The 21,303-nt window shown below is 47.6% G+C and overlaps 1 protein-coding gene across 1 annotated transcript in view; it reads left to right on the forward strand.

Annotated features, from left to right (window-relative positions):
• Nucleotides 1–352: 352 nt before the first annotated feature.
• Nucleotides 353–21,303, forward strand: part of LOC147984354 (uncharacterized) — a 66,420-nt gene continuing 45,469 nt past the window's right edge. Inside the window, exon 1 of the mRNA XM_087541060.1 lies at nt 353–454. Coding sequence (XP_087397186.1) covers nt 353–454 — 102 coding nt within the window. The remainder of the gene's footprint in view (nt 455–21,303) is intronic.

Genomic DNA, 21,303 nt, shown 5'->3' on the forward strand with positions numbered 1-21,303 from the left:
GCATAGCCCAGATCCGACCGCCGGAGAGAAGAAACTGTTGAGGCTCCACGACATGTCGCCCTTGGAGCCTCACCAGCTTCGGGGACTACTGTCGGAGTAATGGGCCATGGGTAGGCTAACCCAGGCCCAGAACCTTTTAAGACATTGAGGCAGACTGCGCCCCTCGAGACCCCAGGACGAAGAGACACCTTCTGAGAGTCGGCGGCGAGGCAGCCGGCTGCCCACTCGCGGCCGAGTCCTAGGAACGACTTCAAGATGAGCCGACTCTTGACTCGCGACTTCCAGAGAAGCCGGCCTTGGGGAGTCAGCCCGCGACGCCAACAACCCCCATGCCCCCATAAAGAGGGACGGGATGGGGATTGGCCACAGTAAGGTCCACTCCCACCCCTTTTTCCAAGGGCAGGCGTGGCAACAGTACGCCATACCCGCGGAGATCTCCGCGCAGCGCGACATTGTTGCCATGCCGGCCCTGACATCAGCCCCAGGGGGCGGAGCCCTGTGCCCACGACGGCCTGCTGGTACGACCCAGGGATGATGGGTCCCACCAGTCGGCGGGCGTACAAAGACGACGAAGCACCACCAGTCGGCCCGGATGGGAGTCGGCCACCAGAAGTCGGCCGGCCCCTCCGACAGGCCCCACGCACCATTAATCAGACACGACAAGTAGTGGCCACAGTGATAGCCCGCCAGACGGCGGGGCTGTCGCTACGATCTCATGACCGAGCCTGCGTCATTAGAGGCACGACTACAGTAATCCGCAGTCGGCAAAGACCCGCCCGCGGCGGACTCGGCCTGTCGGCTCCACACCAAGCCAGTCGGCGGGGCTCACCAGTCGGCGGGCCCCAGGAGTCGGCGGATAAGATGGCGGCCAGAGAGACTAACGGCTGGGCCCGTGCCTAGCCGGATTACCATTGTACCCCTGGGGGGTAGGCCTATATAAACCCCCCAGGGCATCCATGCAAAGGGTTGGAATCCATTAGCACTAGACCAGATCATATATAAGGAGAGAGCTAGCCTTGCCCTCTCCTACCTCCAGGAAATAGCTCAAGGAGCAACCGTGTAAACACATTGCCATAGTGATCATGCGGAGACCCCGTAGAGCAGCAGTAGGGGTATTATCTCCCCGGAGAGCCCTGAAGCTGGGTAAGATTCGCCGGCGTGCATGTCTTCTCCTTATCCCGTTTCTAGGCACCGGCGACGTTCTACTCGCCCCCACCATGATAAGCCATCGTTTGGCATATGTCTCACCCAACCCCCGACAGAATGAAACTCTCCTCGTCTTGAAAGATTTGCAGCCCAACAGGGCTGATAAAGCAATTAGGCCTCGTTTGGGTATTTCCTTTAAAAAATAAAACTGGGCTAGCCATTTTCAGCAAGAAAAAAACACAACTAGGCTCATGATGTGGTAAACATAAATAAAACCCTGGCTAGACGGGCCACAGCCCCGCACAGCCCCGTTGTTACCCTGATCCGTCGGTAAAACTAGTATAAATAACAACTGCGTGTTTGTAAAAAAACTGCGTGACCTGCTGGGTCCCTGGTGTCAGCTGCTCGTAGTGTAATTCTCTCGTTTATTGACTACGTTGACAATGGCGTGAGCCCCAGATGTCCAACCATTAGGAGGAACCGTATTTTTGGGCTTGTAATATAGAGGCACTTGCTTGCGTACTGCCATGATGCTAGTGGGTCCCTACTGTCATCCTCTCCATGTACAATCATCTCCTTGTTCCTCTCAGTTGTTGACGACGTTGACAGCGCAAGAGGGCGGCACACCACGCACGGAGAGCGAACCAATGCCGCAAGGCGAAGGACGACGGCAAGGCCTCGGACGGAACGAACAAGAGCCGTGGAAGATGCGCCAGTCCAGTCGCAGGCGGAGGGGAGTACGAGGGTTGACTGGTTCGGGTGCAGGTGCGTGTTGGGGCTGACGTCGCCAGAGAATAACAGGACGTGTAGGGGAATAGAGGGAGGGACTGGCCAACGTTGGAGGGTACGTACGGTAGGGCGGCGGAGGCACAACCAGCCATGGGAGGCGGGAGCAGGCGGAGCCAACGGAGAGGTTAGGTTTGGGTGGCTGGAGGAAGAAGAAGACAAGAGATAGAAGATACATGACAGATGTTGGATGTCAATCCAACGTTTGGTAGGCAGAATCGTTTGTTGACTGGCTGGTAAGTCGACACCACCTTGGATAGGCTATTTCTTCGCAGGTCCCAAATGTCAGAATCCAAATCTGTCACGGTCATGCAGCCTTTCCTATGAAAATTTACAGCCCATTTGATGTGCTAGTTCGAAATAAGTTTGTGGGTGCTGGTGGGGGCTAATCACTTGGCTTCTATAATGCACAATGAGCTCCAGCAGCCGGCGAGAGTGATGATATTTCCCTTGGTTGGGATTTGTTAGTTGTTACAATATTTCACTCTAAATTAAACGACTGGCAAGCCATTTGCCTTGCTTCAAGGAAAATATGACAATCATAGCCGAGTTGAAAAGGGAAAGAACATCTAACTCCACCTTACAAACTGTACAAAAGCACGAGGGTTAATTGTTCATCAGGTTTACAAAAAAACCCAGGTTGAAAAGGGCAACAACATCTAACTCCAGCACTGTTTTCGGTAGTCACAGTCAAATGGATCAGTCGGGTCCATAGAATGAACATCCTGGGTCATAAAATTTACTGGATTATGACCACAATATGTTGTAAATAGAAGCCTGGCACGTTCAGAAGCTCTTTTGCCCATCGGAAACTCCTTTTTTTATGCTCTTCCACATACCCATCCGTCAAAACCATGCTGCTGATAAACTTAAGCCTGATGGACAATAGTAACCTCGAATTCAGCAGGAAGAATGCGACAAATCTAGTGTTTGCACGGTTGGCTACATATCGTTCCAGCGTTATTGTCTTCAATCGAATCTCATGAGAAGTGAGTAAATCCCGATGCTTACGAATCCACCGATTGGTTATAACTTTCTTACCCTGTCCTGTTGCCTAAATAGACATGAAGATTGAAAACAGTTAAGGTCTAAAAAAAAGATTGTCGAAAGAGCAACAGCTGAATGGTTAATTCTAGTACACTATATGCGGACTTCCAATGTGCGTTAAATTATCACCTTTATATACAACTTCTCCAGACATGGAAAGCATTGCAGCAAGCCAATAATCTTGTTCAGATCAAAACTATTCATTTGGATATATAAGATCTTGACAGAATCCAGCACCATTGATAGGCCATCCATGGAGAAACTCTTCATTGAGCATAGAACATAATATTAGTACAAAATGTGTACTCCAAGATGACATATAACTTATGCGCAGAAATTTAAAATGCAGCTTATGGTTACAAGTGTAGATGATAATATAAAGTACCCGAAGAACTATGGAGCCAAACACCATATTGAAATGAGCACAGAGATCATGTATTACACCCAATGTCTCCAGTTTAGGCGCAGAGAGGACGGTTATTTGCAACGGTGAATTACTAGAATCAAGGATCAACCTTTGAAGTGAAGGGGCATCTTGGATGATGAGCTTCCTTCCGTCAAAAGAAATTCCAATTCTTACAAGGTTAGGCGACTTTATTTGGAGACAGCCGATTCTTACTGTGAAAACAAGCACCAAGCACTGCAGGGCAGGGCAACTGGAGTGGATGATGCTGTGCAATGAGGCCTCCGATATACGAACCTGCACAAGTGAAAGTTTCTTGAGAAATGGGAGTCAAAGGTTTAGTACCAGATTGTCTGGTAGGTCGCACAGCGCAAAGGTGGCGGTGTGGAGAGAGAGGAGGAAAACCGCAAGATGGACATCGGTGCTAAGGGCACAAGTAGATGGCGTTTGGTATCTGTTAGGTGATTTCCAGGGGAATAGTAGAACTCAAGCAGCTGTAGTTCTGTGAATTCAGGGGATTTCAGCCAGGCGTCCATCGTGCAGGGCATGGTATGCTTGCTCAGGTAGCATGACAGGATGCAGAGGCTTTGAACGGAGCCCTGGTGGGAGGAGATGATGGCTCTAGGGATTCCAAAATCATTGAAGAGAGATAGCTGACGACAGTCGAGATTAAGGGGCACGACGCGCCATAGAGAATTGAGAGGACTTGGGTGCGACAACAATCCTTGGTGGGGAGAAGCTAGATGATCTCCCCAAGGACGGCGTCCGGGAGATCGCTGATGCGGTCCACCCGAGATTCTATGGGTTCCTGGGATCCGGTGGGGGTAGGGTCTCCGCTTCTCCTCGCGCTGCCGGGTGCGGGATCTACAACAGGCGTCGCCGCTTGCGGGATCCTCATCTTCTTGGCGCTGGGGTCAGCCGACTCCATTTTCCTCGAGGGCGTCGCGTTCGCGGATTTGAGCAGAGTAACGAATGACAAGCCTAGTTGTAGTGCGAGTGAAGAAGAAGGGGAGCTAGGGTTTTTCTGTAGTAGTGAGGAAGAAGGGGAGCTGGGGTTTTCTGTAGGAGTGAGGTGAGGAATTTGGGGGTATGAGTGGAGCGAGCTAATGTGGGGTGGGTGGGAGTGAGGAGGAAGAAGAACACCCATGTCTTTTTAGGGGGCGGTGTGCTGGGTGTGGGTAGCGCCTCTCATTTAGTAAATATATGGACTTTTGAATTGATTTTACTATTTACTAGGGTGGATGGGCTGTTTTGTCTTGGGCTCAGAGAAACAATTACTAGTAGTACAGTGGAGACACTCTACAGCTACCCAGAAAAACAATTACTACTAGTACAGTGGACACAATACCGCTTTTGGCTCCTCCTAGGTCATCGAAATGTCTCCCTCTACTGAATGTCGTTATACTTTTGTTCACCGACATGCTTGCCATGCAGTGCGCGGGCCCAAATGCCATCCACCAAATTAGAAGGCGGTATGCAGGCGGAGAGTCACCCCGGTCGTAGCGCGGCAGTAACGAGCCGTCGTATCACAAAACCCCACCTCCCCGCAGTCTAAGTTTGATGGACGAAGCAACCATCATTTCACTCTTCGCTGAATCCCCTTCTCCCTCATCGTCTTCAAGAAAGGCAACACTTGCATCTGTCACTGTTCTTCTCTCCCAACGAAGGGAAGGTAAGCGGATCCGTGATGTTGGTATATTTTCGTTCAGAGAAAAAAAAGAACTTCTGCAAAGAAGTGACCGATCCTCACTCTCTTTTTTGTTTCATTGTCATTGCGATTGTGGTTTCCTTTCAGTGGTCTCCTAGTATTCGCCAGTTTCATGATGGACCAAGGAGAACCAGACAAAGATCTGCCGATATTGGAGCAGACACGGGAGGCTGATCCCCGCGAGACAGAGAGCTCCAAGAAGATGGAGGCAACCACCGACCAAACCCCAGATACGCTCACGGCCACTACTGAGATGGTCAACGCCCCGTTTGAGGTTACAGCCCCCGTGGCACTGCAGGAGCAGTTTTCCCCCTTCGAGGATGTGTCCCCCCCCCCTCGCGCTGAGCTGCCCAAGGTGATTTTCTTCTATGCCGATCTCGATTGTTGTTTTTCATCTAAGTATGTGGTGATGAATAATGCAAAATTTTATTAGCTTCGATGCCATGCTATACATACTGGTTTAAATAACTCGTGTTTCTTATACTGGGAAGTAATTCAGAATTTGTTTCTGTCGTGGGTTTGTCACGGCAGATGTCCTTGTGAAAGGACTTAGTCATGGATCCATCGCAACGGGTTAACTTAAAGGGGTTAAACTGGACAAGGGGACACGGGGAGTTTATACTAGTTCGGCCCCTTCGATGAAGGTAAAAGCCTACGTCTAGTTGTGATTGGTATTGCTAGGTTTTCGATGACCAGGGAGCGAATCCGCTTTGACTGGCCCTCGAGTTGTTGTGTGTTGTCCCTAAACCACTGCCGGGTCCTCCCTTTATATACACAGGTTGACGCCCGCCGGTTTACAGAGTCCCGAAGCCGGATCATAAACGTGTCTGTTCGGTCTCTATACTTCCTATCTTACAATGCAAGTTACATAATAAGGTCGGTTTACATCAACTGGCTTTAACTCGCCTTTGGGCCTTGGGCCTTCATAAAGCGCCATCATTCTCACGTCTTCATGGGCTTCGAATCTTCATAAAGTTAATCCGGCTACTCCTGGCCGGTTTACGTCCAGCAGTAATATCCCCAACATTAGGCCCCAGATTGGTTTGAACTTGTTCATGTCAATCTTCAACACTTTAGAAAAATTCTTGCTCTGGCATGTTTGTATAAATCTGGTAAATCGCCATCACGTCATCCTTTAAATCCGCAGCCAATCGTTATGATGTCATCTACCCGTTGAAGCCGAAGATGCTCTTCATTAATGATCGTTTCAACCCTCAAGGCATCATCCTTAATAATTATCCATTTCCATCTCCCCGATTTCCGCACTTGTCGCTTTCTCGCTTTGCCTTATAAATAGGGCCACGGGTCCTTCTCATTTTTTCCCTTCATCTACTTCGCTTCTTCTTCCTCCTCGCGACACCTCTGCTCCTGAGCACCGCCGCCGTCATCGAGCTTCACCTCTGCTTCGACAAAGGCCGATGCATCAACCAGACCGTTACCAGAGACACGTGGTGACCCTCAGCTGCTTCCTCCTGCACCAGTAAGTTCCTTTCTCCTCACCCCAGATCCGCCATTAGGGTTCGGTGTTCTTCATAACCTGAAGCTGTTCCTCCTTTAGTAACATCAATGGCCAGTTAGATCTGATTGTTTCCAGCGCCCTTTGTAGCTTTAAACTCCTTTCTTTAAGGCATCTGCTTGATATCAAACTCATCTGAACTTACTGAACCTTTTGAGCACTTGAGATTAGAACAGAATATATTTTGATTATCCAACGCACGGCAGATCTGAAATTCCCATGCCAAACTGTGAAATCTGTTTTACCTTACTTAGCCTTTTTCGCCTTAGATCTGTATCCTCTTTACCATGTAGGCGGTTTACCCTTGTAAAAACAATCTATCTCATACCATTAGTCCCCTGGTAAACCGGAAAACCCCCTTTACATTCATTATAATAGTCCGGTTTAACAACACATGTATGCCCTTGATATGACCTTGTCATTCATTATTATATCAGTCTCCGGTTTACGCAATTTCACACATCTGTATATCTTTATTCCATTGCATCCTGCGCACCACCATGAATGATTTGTAAACCGACATTCCTTTTTTAGCTTTTCATTTTACAATGGCCAAAATAGTTTGCCACTGGCAATTGGGCTCCTTCCCAGAGCACCGAAGAATAGTTGAACGGAATGGTTAGTATCAGCACCTTGCCCAAGAAAATGGAAATTCGGTGGCGAGTTCCAGGAACAGAGAATCCTCCTACCCCGAGGCAGGGTGAAGTAGTGGTCTTTGTCGACCACATAGGCCGTGGTTTCAAACCGCCCGGGTCGAAGTTTTTCCGAGATGTTCTTGCTAGTTTCCAACTCCATCCTCAAGATATCGGACCCAACTCGGTGTCCAATCTATGCAACTTCCAAGTCTTCTGTGAAGTGTACTTACAAGAAGAACCAACTGCTGAGCTGTTCTGGGACTTTTTTCATCTGAACCAGTGTACAGAATTTGTAAATGGTCCCAACACTGAACTTGGTGGTGTCTCTATTCAAAAGAGGAAAGAAGTTGAATTCCCTCATGCCAAACTGCACAGTCACCCTAAGGAATGGAACCAGACTTGGTTCTATTGCGTAGATACCTCTCCTGAAGATGAGAACCCTCTTCCAGGCTACCGTGATCACCGGCTTTCCAACACTCATCCAATGCCGCAACATTTAAGTTCTGCAGAACGGGCCAAATATGCCCCTCAACTCGCCAAGCTCCGGGCCTTTATGGCTAATGGTTTAACATGCTTGATTTTGTGCGTTGCTGGATATCTTGGAGCGTCTTGCCACTAAGCCCCGCCCCGGTTTAATGTGTGAGTATACCGGTGAATTGGAAGACCCCCAACGCCACATCAACATTCAGATAACCGATGAAGAGGTCACTGAAGGCGTTAAGAAAATTTTGAATGAACCGGAATCAGTCTGTCGCCAAACCGGCTTGAACCCCTTCTACACTCAAGATAAACCGCCTGCTGTAAGCACTATGCTTCCTTTTCTATCTTTAATATCTTTAAATTGTTCAACTTGTAAACTTTCTTCTGTTTGTGTATAAACAGGGTGATGATCCCTTCTAGAAGCGGAAATCCCCAGATAAAGCGGCAAGCCATCCCGTCCCAAAACCAAACCCGTCAAGCGTACCTCAAAGCAGAAAACAGCTGACCAGATTAACATGGATCTTGATGAAGATGCAGATGATCCGGAAGTTGAGGTAGAACTTGACTCACTTGGCTCCCTTTTCATGCACCACATTAACAATGATCTTTATCAGGAGGACGTAGAAGGCAGCCGTGCTAATGATGTAGAGGTAATTACCCTTTCCTCCGGTTCAGACTCTATGCCAACACAAAAAAAACCCGTCAAGCGATCCGGAAAGTAAGCTTTTATCATCTTCTTGCTTACTTGGATCCAACATTTATTTTGAAGACGCAGCAGCATGAAGCTCGCCGAACAACCCGGCACAGCGGCCAACAGGTCACTTCGGCCGGTTTACCTGATACCCTGGTTTGAAAGCGCCGATCTGATGTCTCCCCCACTTCTGACAATTCTTATCCCAAGGCAGGTTATTTCAGACAACCTCTTAATCCATCTGATTCAAATTATCAGGTGACACCTCCCTCATCTTCTGGCGAGTCAACATCAACCCAACTCCCTCCTCTTAAAACTGTAGCTGGGTAAGCATTCAAACCCTTTCTTCAAATGCGTTGCAAATCTTAAATAAGATGCTAAACCTCTTTTAATTTTGTTTGCAGAGCCAAAGCCAGACCTAGCAAGAAAGCTCGGGTCAACAATCCGTCAGAAGACCAAGCGGTTTTTGGAGAAGAGCAAATAGGTGAACCGGACCAAACTTGTGAACCGGAGGGTCCTCATCCTGAAGCTACCTTTGATGAACCGCCCCTTTAAGACCAGAATATTGATGAACAACCAAAAGCTAATCCTACTATGCCTGACACTGAACCGACAGCTCCAAACCGGGCTAGTCCGGTGAGAGGTACTGATAATCCATCATCACCCGCAAAAACTACTGAAGGCCAAGGAGATGATGTTATCATTACTGGCATGGGCCACAGCTCTCCTGGCCATCCTGTAATCTTGGCCCAACATAGTGCCAAAGTAGAGCGTGCTGCCAAGGAAAAGGGTAAATGGAGCACTGACTTATCAAGCTATGCTCATCTCAGTGCTGAAGAACTTCACTCCGGTTTTTTAAACCGTCTGCACTCAAACCGTGACTATGAAGCCGGTTTGGTGAACCTGATGAAGGAACACTATGAGGTATTTTCATCTCCCTTTTTTTCTTGATTCCAAAGTTGAAACACTAGCCCAAGTAGCCCCCAAGGGCTGTTTTATGATGTTAATCTTAAACTGGGACTTAGTAATACTTTAATCCTCTCTTGCTGACCCTTAAAATGCCAGGTCCATAGTGAAAACAAAACCGATACTTTACCAATGTAATTATGTAGCTTTCCTCAGTGTAGCCCGAAAGGCCGGTTTAGCTTTGCGAGGTAATCCGGGTCTTGAATCCATGCGTCCGTTTTGAACAGATGTACATTAGCCCCCAAGTGTCGAGGATAATGCTTGCATTGTTCTGGAGACTTAGAAAAGATGTATTGATAACAGAGCAAATAGGCATTAGCCTCCAAGTACGAAGTGCATAACTTTGTTATACGCTTAGTACTTAGAAAAAAATATATCCTGTTGTTGACATATCTTCGTTGTTACAGGCCGAGCTAAGCAATAGAGATGCCCAAACCGCTGATTTGCAAGAGAACGTGAAGTCCCAACAAGCAGAGACTGTGAAAGCCAAGGAGGAGCTGACCAAAGCCCTGACAGCTATGGAAAAGCTAAAGGAGTCTTTTAACAAAGAACGTGCTGACTAGGAAACCGAGAAGGCCGGTTTAACCAAAAGAGCTGAGGATGCCGAAGCAGCCCTGAAACCAGTTGTGGATGAACTAACTGGTTTGAAGCGGCAAATCAACGCTATGACGTCCACTGTATTTGGTAAGTATCTCCTTATGCTGTTTGTCCAATTCATGAGACCTTATTGTTTACTAGTCTGGCTGATTTTAAACCATGACAGGCACTCGCATTACTCATCTGGGCGCTGATATGCGGATGAAGCTTAAAGCGGCTTACACCTTAATAGAACAGCTTTACTCTAGATCCCAGCGTGCTATATGCACTACAAACTACAATAAACTGGCACCAACACTGATAAAAGAAACCCTTGAGAAGCTGGCGATGCTACCAACCCAGATTACTGAACTGAAGAAGGCGACCGCAAGAGCAGGAGCGCTGACCTCACTAATCCGGGCCAAAGCATGGATTCCGGATCTTGAAGCGGATGGCATCATTAAAGGATATCCAGGTGTGAAGGAGGACGGTTCAAACTTCGACAATGATGATCTCCGAAGGCTGACAAAGGAGATGTGGCCCATAGCTGGCAAACTGGCAGAAGACACAGACTTATCTCATTTCCAGCCGGCTTATGACACTGAAGGGAAGAGACAGCCTGCCGAAATCCATGAAGTCAAAGAACTTGTGCCTCCAATCCGTAAGCATACTTACGCTCCTGACATTAACCCCTCCAGCCTTATCCATGAAGAAGCCATGTTTCAAGCTTTAACCGGAATCGATTGGGCAACGGTTGATTTCAGCGTCTGGGGAGGGATGAACAAGAAGTGATTGCACCAAATGATCCTCAACCGTCAAACCGTCCAGGCGAAGCATCTTAAACCGGCAACCGGTTTACCAGCTATTGTATGCCACTGCTTAGAAACAATTACTCAATTGGAGCCGTTTTGAAGCTTCTTGTAATAGGATATCAAAAACCCCTTTATCTGTCATGCCATCGAGCATGATTTGTGGTGCCTTGAGATTGTGAAAACTTGTTTCACTTTTTGTGGGATCTATTTATGCATAGCCCATGATAATTTGTGTTCCTGTATACAAAAACTTGAAAGTGTCCTAGTGGTTTACCACTGGACGGGTCATGATGCCCAAGAATAGACAATACTTGGATGGATAATCAAAGTTTGTATAAAAAATAACATCTGCAACATACCTCGTTGGCTAACCAACTGCTTGTATGGTCAAGGTGTAAACACCAATCCAGAGCATTGATAACTCCGTCCTTAATTTGCCGGATTATGATAATAAACCATACCAGGATATAATAAACACCGGGTTTTCCTTATAACACTGGCGACTTGTTAGTCAAAACCAGACCGGGTTAATGACCGCCGGATTATAACTGATCATGTACTGACAATTGAAAGCCATGCCGGGTCAAGGACGCCGGTTTATCAGAAGATATTATGAACCTCAACAAAGGAGAAAAACTTGGCAAATAAACCTCAAAATGAACATGCGACGCTTTTTACGAGGTGCCAGGCTCTAAATCGAGGCTTTTCATGGACTGCCAGGCCACTGAGTTAAACCATTTTACAAAGCCTTTTTTAGATGGACCTCAATCTTTAACCAATCATCGATTTAACTGTGACAAGTTCAGGGTCCATGGGATTGACTTGTCAAATGTTCGATGGGTCATACCAGGTTTACCTGGACGGAGTGACTTACTTAAAGAGGCAGGGTAACCCGGGGTTTTAGGTGAATACACCTGGCTTCCAAGTCTGGCTTGATAGCCTATTACAAGGGTTCAAAATCATTGTTCTTTGAGAAGCAAAGAGCCCCTAGGTAATATGTGAGCTGTGCTCGGTGGTTACCTATGTTTGAACTGTGCTTAATGCAACAGACTCTCTTTGGCTCCACATAATTTCCTTTTTGGCTTAACGCCTATCAAGAGGTGTAGCTATGGTGTGATAACAACCAAGCCCCTTAGTGACATCCCTTTGTGGTGTTAAACCGATCAAGAGGTGTAGCTATGGTGTGACAACAACCAAGCCCCCTAGTGATATCCCTTTGTGGTTTCAAACCGATCAAGAGGTGTAGCTATGGTTCAGATATGACCAAGCCCCCTAGTGATTTTCTTTATATCCGTGCGGCTGCAGAGACCGGTTTAACAAAACTCCGCTTTTTCAGTAGAAACTCTTGTAAGCACACACATGATGTAAAAAGAACAGAGACCCTGCTTTATTCGAGGCTCCAGTTTATTATATAATATATACATTGTCATAAATATGTACATATGAAGAGCCTGTGGCTCAAGTATAGTAAGGCCGAAGAAGAGCTATATTCCACGGCCGCTTGGTCTCCTCCTCCGATTTACGTGAGTCTTTGTGCTCTCAAACATCAATGAGGTAGTATGACCCGTTGTGCAGATTCTTGCTGACCACAAAAGGTCCTTCCCAAGCTGGGGATAATTTGTGCATATCAGTCTGATCCTGGATGAGCCGGAGCACCAGATCGCCCTCTTGAAAAGTTCTGGTCTTAACCCGATGGCTGTGATAATGTCGGAGATCTTGTTGATAAATCGCCGAACGTGCTGCTGCAAGATCACACTCCTCATCTAACAGGTCCAGGGAATCCTGACGTGCCTTCTCATTATCAGCTTCAACATAAGCTGCCACACGGGGAGAGTCGTGACGGATGTCACTAGGAAGAACTGCCTCTGCTCCATAAACCGTGAAGAAAGGTGTGTAACCCGTAGATCTGTTGGGTGTGGTGTTGATGCTCCATAACACAGAAGGTAACTCCTCAACCCAACAAGCCGACGTCCTTTTCAAAGGAACCATAAGCCGGGGTTTAATACCTCGCAAAATTTCTTGATTTGCCCTCTCCGCTTGACCATTAGATTGGGGGTGAGCCACCGATGCTATATCAAGTCGGATGTGCTCACATTGGCAAAATTCCTCCATCTCTCCTTTTGACAGATTAGTACCATTATCAGTTATAATGCTGTGTGGAAAGACAAACCGGAATATCACCTTTTTGATGAACTGAACTGTTGTGGCCGCATCACACTTACTGACTGGCTCTGCTTCCACCCATTTGGTGAATTTGTCAACTGCCACTAACAAGTGGATCTTTTTGTCCTTGGATCGCTTGAAGGGTCCAACCATATCATGCCCCCAAGTCGCAAACGGCCAAGTTATTGGAATCATCCTCAACTCCTGAGCCGGAATATGAGCACGGCGTGCGAATTTTTGACAATCGTCACATCTTTTGACTAAATCCTCCGCATCAGCGTGAGCTGTTAACCAATAAAAACCATGGAGAAAAGCTTTAGCTACCAAAGACTTTGAACCAGCATGGTGACCACAATCCCCTTCATGGATTTCTCGCAAAATCTCACAACCCTCTTGAGGAGATACACAACGCTGAATTGCCCCTGAGACGCTGTAACGATGTAACTCTCCGTTTATTATGGTCATCGACTTGGAACACCGGATTATCTGCCGGGCCAAGGTTTCATCCTCCGGTAACTCGCCCCGGTTCATGTAAGCCAAGTATGGGATTGTCCAATCCGGTATGACATGCAAAGCTGCCACCAATTGAGCCTCCGGATCATGAATAGCCAACTCCTCCTCTGTTGGTACCTTGACCGACAGATTATGCAGCACGTCAAGAAAGACATTTGGCGGGACCGGTTTACGCTGAGAACCAAGGCGGCTTAAAGCATCCGCCGCTTCGTTCTTTCGCCGGTCTATATGGTCCACCTGATAACCCTTGAAGTGACCAGCCACTGTGTCCACCTCTCGTCGATATGCAGCCATGAGTGGGTCTTTAGAATCCCAAGTGCCAGACACCTGTTGAGCCACCAGATCTGAATCCCCAAAGCACTTAATCCGGCTTAAGTTCATCTCCTTAGACATGCGAAGACCATGGAGTAAGGCCTCATACTCAGCTGCATTGTTAGTACAAGGGAACCTTAAACGGAGGACATAACAAAACTTGTCACCTCGTGGGGAAGTTAGTATGACTCCAGCCCCCGAGCCCTCCAACTGTCTGGATCCATCAAAGTGAATAGTCCAATACGTGTTATCTGGTTTTTCCTCTGGTGCCTGCAATTCCGTCCGATCATTGATGATGTCCATGAGTGCTTGGGATTTAATCGCTATGCGAGGTATGTATTTGAGCCCGTGAGGTCCAAGCTCAATAGCCCACTTGGCAATCCGGCCAGTTGCTTCCCTGTTCTGAATGATATCGCCCAGAGGGGCTGAACTTACCACTGTGATAGGATGACCCTGAAAATAATGTTTGAGCTTCCGGCTTGCCATAAACACTCCATACACCAACTTCTGCCAATGTGGATACCTCTGCTTTGATTCAATGAGCACCTCACTGATATAATAAACCGTCCGTTGAACCGGATACTCCTTTCCAGCTTCCTTGCGCTCCACCACAATAGCCATGCTAACAGCTCGGGCATTAGCAGCCACGTATAGCAGTAATGGCTCTTTATCGATTGGGGCTGCAAGCACAGGCGGTTCAGCTAACTGCCTCTTCAGATCCTCAAACGCTTTATCAGCCGCCTCGCTCCAGACAAAATCATCTGTTTTCTTTAGCATCTGATATAATGGAATAGCCTTCTCCCCAAGACGACTAATAAACCGACTCAAAGCCACAATCCGTCCGACCAAACGTTGAATGTCATTGATACACGCCGGTTTAGCCAAAGATGTAATTGCTGAGATTTTTTCCGGATTAGCCTCAATGCCTCTGTTTGACACCAGAAAACCCAAGAGTTTGCCTGCCGAGACACCAAAGACACACTTTTCCGGATTGAGCATCATCTTGTAAACCCGGAGGTTGTCAAAGGTTTCTCTTAAATCATCTATCAATGTTTCCTCCTTCCTGGACTTTATCACAATATCATCCACATATGCATGAACATTGCGCCCAATCTGCTTATGAAGACAATTCTGCACACAACGTTGATAAGTCGCCTGGGCACTCTTGAGCCCAAAAGGCATGGAGACATAGCAGAAGGCTCCAAAAGGAGTTATAAAAGCCGTCTTCTCCTGGTCCTTAACTGCCATTTTGGTCTGATTATAACCAGAATAAGTGTCCAAAAAACACAAACGGTCACAACCCGCCGTAGCATCAATGATCTGATCAATATGAGGGAGGGCAAAGGGATCTGCAGGGCAAGCCTTGTTCAAGTCTGTGTAATCTACACACATACGCCAAGTGTCGTTTTTCTTAAGAACCAACACCGGATTAGCCAACCACTCCGGGTGAAAGACCTCCACGATAAACCCTGCGGCCAACAACCGAGCTACCTCTTCACCAATAGCCTTGCGCCTTTCTTCATTGAAGCGGCGGAGAAACTGCCGGACCGGTTTAAACTTAGGATCAATGTTAAGTGTGTGCTCAGCAAGTTCCCTCGGTACACCTGGCATGTCGGAAAGTTTCCATGCAAAGATGTCCCGGTTCTCACGGATGAACTCGATGAGCGCGCTTTCCTATTTAGGATCCAGGTTAGCGCTGATGCTGAATTGCTTGGATGAATCGCCAGGAAAAAAATCAACCATCTTAGTATCTGTGGCCGATTTAAATTTCAACGCCGGATCGTGTTCCATAGTTGGCTCTTTCAAAGAAGTCATATCTGCCGGATCAACTTGGTCTATATAAAACTTCAGCTCCTCCGTGGCAGAAACCGACTCAGCATAAGCCGCATCACCTTCCTCACATTCCAAAGCGATCTTCCTGCTCTCATGTACTGTGATGGTCCCCTTATGACCTGGCATTTTAAGCTGTAGATAAACATAACACGGCCTCGCCATGAACTTAGCGTAAGCTGGTCGCCCAAACAAAGCGTGATACGGACTTTTGATTTTCACCACCTCAAAAGTCAATGTTTCTGATCTTGAATCATGATCATCTCCAAAAGCCACCTCTAAGGCTATCTTGCCCACTGGATATGTAGACTTACCAGGCACCACACCATGGAAAACAGTGTTTGACGGTTTAAGATTCTTATCTGTCAACCCCATATGACGGAAGGTATCATAATATAGAATGTTGATACTACTTCCCCCATCCATGAGTACCTTAGTGAACTTATATCCCCCAACTTGAGGGGCCACCACTAAGGCCAGATGACCCGGATTGTCAACCCGAGGCGGGTGATCCTCTCTACTCCACAAAATGGGTTGCTCAGACCAGCGCAAATACTGAGGCACCGCCGGTTCAACAGAGTTCACTGCCCTCTTGTGAAGCTTCTGATCACGCTTACACAAGTTAGTGGTGAAGACATGATATTGCCCACTATTTAACTGCTTAGGATTGCTCTGATAACCCGACTGCTGCTGCTGGTTCCCCTGATGGTTGTAACCTCCCTGGTTGCCCTGGTTCCCTTGATTGCTGTGTCCGGTTTGATTGCCCTGAAATCCTGAACCGGAACTGCCGCCTCCGTAACCCGGCCCGTGGAAACCACCTCCTGAACCGCCGGGTGGGCCATTATCGTACTGAAACATATTGGAGTTCTTGAAATCTCGCATGATATAACAATCCTCCCAAAGATGCGATGCTGGCTTCTCCTTTGATCCATGCTTTGGACAGGGTTGGTTTAACAGCCGCTCCAAATTGGGGGCTAAACCTCCGCCCCTCTGGGGCTGCTTACCCTTACGGCGCTGACCATTCTCCTGAGCATTGGTGTTAGCTACAAAGTCCAAACTGTTGTCGGCCTCATGCTTACCATTGTTCCCATGGCCAGCCGGATGCTGCTGACCCTTGGTGTTGCTGTTCTTTTTCCCTTTCCCCGGTTAGTCCTCCCCTCAGTTAGGGGCTTTGGTATTATCTGAATCGGCGTACTTAACCAAAGCGGCCATAAGCGTTGACATATCATTTTAGTGACGTTTGAGCCTTCCTAACTTCTGTTTGAGCAGCAGAAAACGGCAACTGCCCTCCAACGTTAGCACTGCGATATCTGCATTGATACGATCCGATGAATGCAAAATAGCTGAGACCCGCTATACCCAATGGGTCGTGGACTCCCCATCCTCTTGGACACAAGCGGCCAGATCCACAATTGACATGGGCTGCTTACAAGTATCTTTGAAATTCTGGATAAACCATTGCTTCAATTCGGCCCATGATCCGACAGAGTTAGTTGGTAGGATCTTCAACCAAGTACGAGTTGTTCCTTCCAACATCATGGTGAAGTATTTAGCACATACTGCTTCATCCACATCTAACATCTCCATTGCCATCTCGTGGCTTTCAACCCATGCCTCTGGTTGCAGATCGGCGGTGTAATTGGGTACCTTACGAGGTCCTTTGAAGTCCTTGGGCAGTCTCACATTACGCAAAGCGGGGGTGAGACACGACACCCCTAAAGAACTGAATACCACACCTGGCTCTATTGAAGTGGTAGGGTGAACTGGAGTAGGTTGACGGGCTCCGTGCAGAGCTGCTAACTCGGCCTCTCGACGTGTGCAACCATGATCCACCACATCTTGTGCATTAGCACCTCCCCCTGCCGGGTTGTGCCCTCACGGAGAATTACGGCGACGTGCACTACTTGACACGGCCGGTTCATACTCGACGTGCCTGTTGTAGCTCCGGCTTGGACGGGGGGTGGAATGAATCCTCTCACGACTGTGCAAATATGCCTGCTACTGGTTTAGAGCTGTTTGAAGGAGATCTCTGGCCCGTCGTGCCTCAATCGCAACTGGTGATTCGTTGTCGGTTGGGAGGGCTGCCAATCGTGAAGCGACGGCCATAATGTTGTCCAACGGGTTGGAGTAATGGCCGGGAGGTGTTGGAACATACTGTGGCACAATGTTTTTCTGACGAGGCGGGTCCGTTGTGCACGGCTGAACCGGCGCTCCTGTTCCTGGCGCCTCCGTCCGGTTTAATATTGGCTAGTTACTCGTTCCTGCTCCTGGCGTATTGAAGAGATTTCTTGGCTCATAACTCGACGGGAGATGTTGTCGGTATCTTCTTCTCATCACTTCTTCTGAAGCATTCTGATCCAGCCTAAGCCGGTAGGCCTGAGCTTCCAACTCGACCCGTTCTATAGCCATCCTAGCGTTCTCTTCCGCTAGGTCCGCTTTAGCCTAGGTTATATGATCCTTTACCTTTGTGATCTCCGTGTTGTGCTGATCCTGGGCTGCTGCGTCCACCTCCGCAGCCATCAATGTTGCCAAAGTGTCGAACAAGTCAGACAGAACTTGAGCTGGAGGTGGCGCAAAGCTCCCTGCCCCCGCAGGCATGGCCATTGCTGAACCGGAGAGCATTGCTGTGGCGGTTGATGAGTGGGGCGCTGATTGTGTACCGGCCATGAAGATAGCGGCCTGGTTTGGCAGATCAGGGGAGTCCGGAATACTATTGCCCTCGGAACCTCCGCTAATCCGGCCATCCTGCAACTGATAGAGCGATTCGGTCTCTCCAGAAGACTCGTCGTCGGAGCAGACAACGGTTTCTCCATCGGATGCCGGTCCGTCCTCATATTCTGCTCCATGGATGACACCTACGAAAACATGCGTTGCCATGGGCTGAACTGGGGAAGGGCTTGCACGCTGAGCCATCTCGATGATGTCGGTGCAGGTGTCCGGCTGAGGGCCCGGTTCGCCGATCTTGCTGATGAAGACGTGAATCCCACCGAAGGGGACCCGGTACCCGTATTCAATTGAATCGGCCTCAGGGCCCCATCCTGCGTTGTCGATGTAGAGATTGCCGCGACGACTCTTCATCATCCAGCCCACAGCGTATCCCTTGAGTCCGTCAAAGCTGCCCTTTAAGAACTCGAAACCATCGTTCGATAGCCCCACGGTGGGCGCCAACTGTCGTGGGTTTGTCATGGCAGATGTCCTTGTGAAAGGACTTAGTCGTGGAGCCATTGCAATGGGTTAGCTTAAAGGGGTTAAACCGGACAAGGGGACACGGGGAGTTTATACTAGTTCGGACCCTTCGATGAAGGTAAAAGCCTACGTCTAGTTGTGATTGGTATTGCTAGGTTTTCGATGACCAGGGAGCGAATCTGCTTTGATTGGCCCTCGAGTTGTTGTGTGTTGTCCCTAAACCGATGCCGGGTCGTCCCTTTATATACACAGGTTGACGCCTGCCGGTTTACAGAGTCCCGAAGCTGGATCATAAACGTGTCCGGTTCGGTCTCTATACTTCCTATCTTACAATGCAAGTTACATAATAAGGTCAGTTTACATCTACAGGCTTTAACTCGCCTTTGGGCCTTGGGCCTTCATAAAGCGCCATCATTCTCACGTCTTCATGGGCTTATAATCTTCATAAAGTTAATCCGGCTACTCCTGGACGGTTTACGTCCAACAGTAATATCCCCACCAGTTTCTGTTTCAATTAGAGCCCTGATGCAGACAAGGATTGTGTGGTTGTACATGTCACTCGCTATGAGGCGGATGACCTGAATATACGCACTGGGAAAACATAGTTTTTAGGCTGTTGGATCCTAGAAGCCATTTTTCGCTTGTACCAATGAAGAGTTGTATTCCAGCCTCACTGTTGTCAGGCATGTTGTCCAGGGTGTACTGAAGCACAAGAAGTTCAAAGCTACTCCTTCGTTTGTGAGGCATACTATTCTTGTCAAGCTTACATAGGAAGATGACGTGGCATGCCCCCACAAGGTTGTCTTCATGAAGGTTCACACGATTGAGCTGCTGCCGGACGTCCTCAATGATGTTCATGGCAAGGTCCGTCTTGTGTCCTGCCCAAATTAGATCGAGGCATGAAATAGTTGCCCCAGCTAGTGTTTAATAGTAGTTTGGATTGTGTCTAATTATCCGAACCTTGCCTATTATCGAGCCCTCTAGGGCTAGTACTCTGTTTGAATTCGCCTATGGGAACTGCTGCTAGTTTTGTGTACCCGTGAATCTTGTGAGAACCATCGTAATTGTTGCCGAAACAGATGCGTCCTCACTAGCTTTTTCATGAATATGGCATGGTAAGACATAAGTTGTCACGGTTTATCATACAAGCAGTGTGTATTTTGATGAAATAGAGTACTCGTTCGAGAACTGTGCGCCGACATATACATAAGTACATGTAAACACTGTTGGTGCTACTCCACTTGTAAGTAGTTGTGCAAAACACGGCACATTGGCTCCGCTCGCTTCAACACTAGGCTATTGACCAGCTAACAATCAACAATCTGTTGTCTGATATATAAGCAATGTATCTTGTTACAGTGGTTCATGCAGTTAACTGAGGCCACAATGTAAATTCCAAACGTTCACACGGTAGTCCAGCGTTCATGTGGAAGACTCACATTAAACTCGGCTTCATAAAAAACTTGAAAATCATAAGTTAAGAAATTTTATACATCTCAATGATTCATAGAGCATAACAAACATATACTAGTTCACAGCAAAAGACAAAGTTGTGAGAAGGTTTACAAATCAGGAAAAAACAAGCAAGGCTTCTCTGAGCAAAGGGCCTCCCAGCAGGCTTAAATTTCCTGGAGTTCACTCTGGTTTTTTCTTGTTGCCACCATCCAGGGTTAGGTTCTCTCATTCCAAAATAACCAATTATAATTGTGTTCTCAGCTGGAATGCTCAACTGAACCATGCAGTGTACTGACCAGGTGAAATTCTTGTGCATTCCACTAAATTTAAGCACCGCTATTTGCAAAAATAAGCAGACCACAATGCCTCTTGTCCGCGAACCTGTCCAAAAAACTGCCGTGTAGCCGTGCCAGCTAGTCCTCGGTCCATGGATGAACTGGTAGAAAGTGCATTCTGGACTAGGATGCAGTTGTTTTTGCTCGTCCCTACACTGCAATCAGGAAGCAAAACATACGAATCAACTTCTTTTATATTGCGTTGGTCATTCTACCTAGTAACTAGCAATGTAGGAATACCTGGAAGACGGGTGGTTAGACGACGACAACGAGGGATAGCCATCTCATTTTGTGCAGTTCTACTAAAACTGAGGTGTGTGCTTTTGATTGCGCGGATAGAAACGATACGGAGATAGACATCCCGAAACGATATGGAGACAGACATCCCTGTTTGCGCAAATACGAAATACGGTTATTTATACAGTGACAGATATTTGCAGTGGCGTATGATTAACAGCAGCATCTATTGTGTTATAATTGGCACTAGATTGACAGTATGAAAGTGCCCTTAAGTAAGTAGTATCACATCACATCAACACTGCCACTAGATTAACATGCAGAACAATAGCACTAGTATTACTGTCATGAGAGTAGCACATGGTCAGTAAATGTGCAATCAAATTTGTGCAGTTCCACTGGGATGAATCAATGTTAGCGGTGCGAGATTAAAGTGTAACTGCAAAAACACAATTCATGGGAAATAAAGCAAGACGGAAGCACTTCATAAAATGGTGGTGGCATTG

Source organism: Triticum urartu, chromosome 2A (assembly GCF_056163025.1).
Source record: "Triticum urartu cultivar PI428250 chromosome 2A, HENAU_Tu73, whole genome shotgun sequence".
NCBI classification, from domain to species: domain Eukaryota; kingdom Viridiplantae; phylum Streptophyta; class Magnoliopsida; order Poales; family Poaceae; genus Triticum; species Triticum urartu.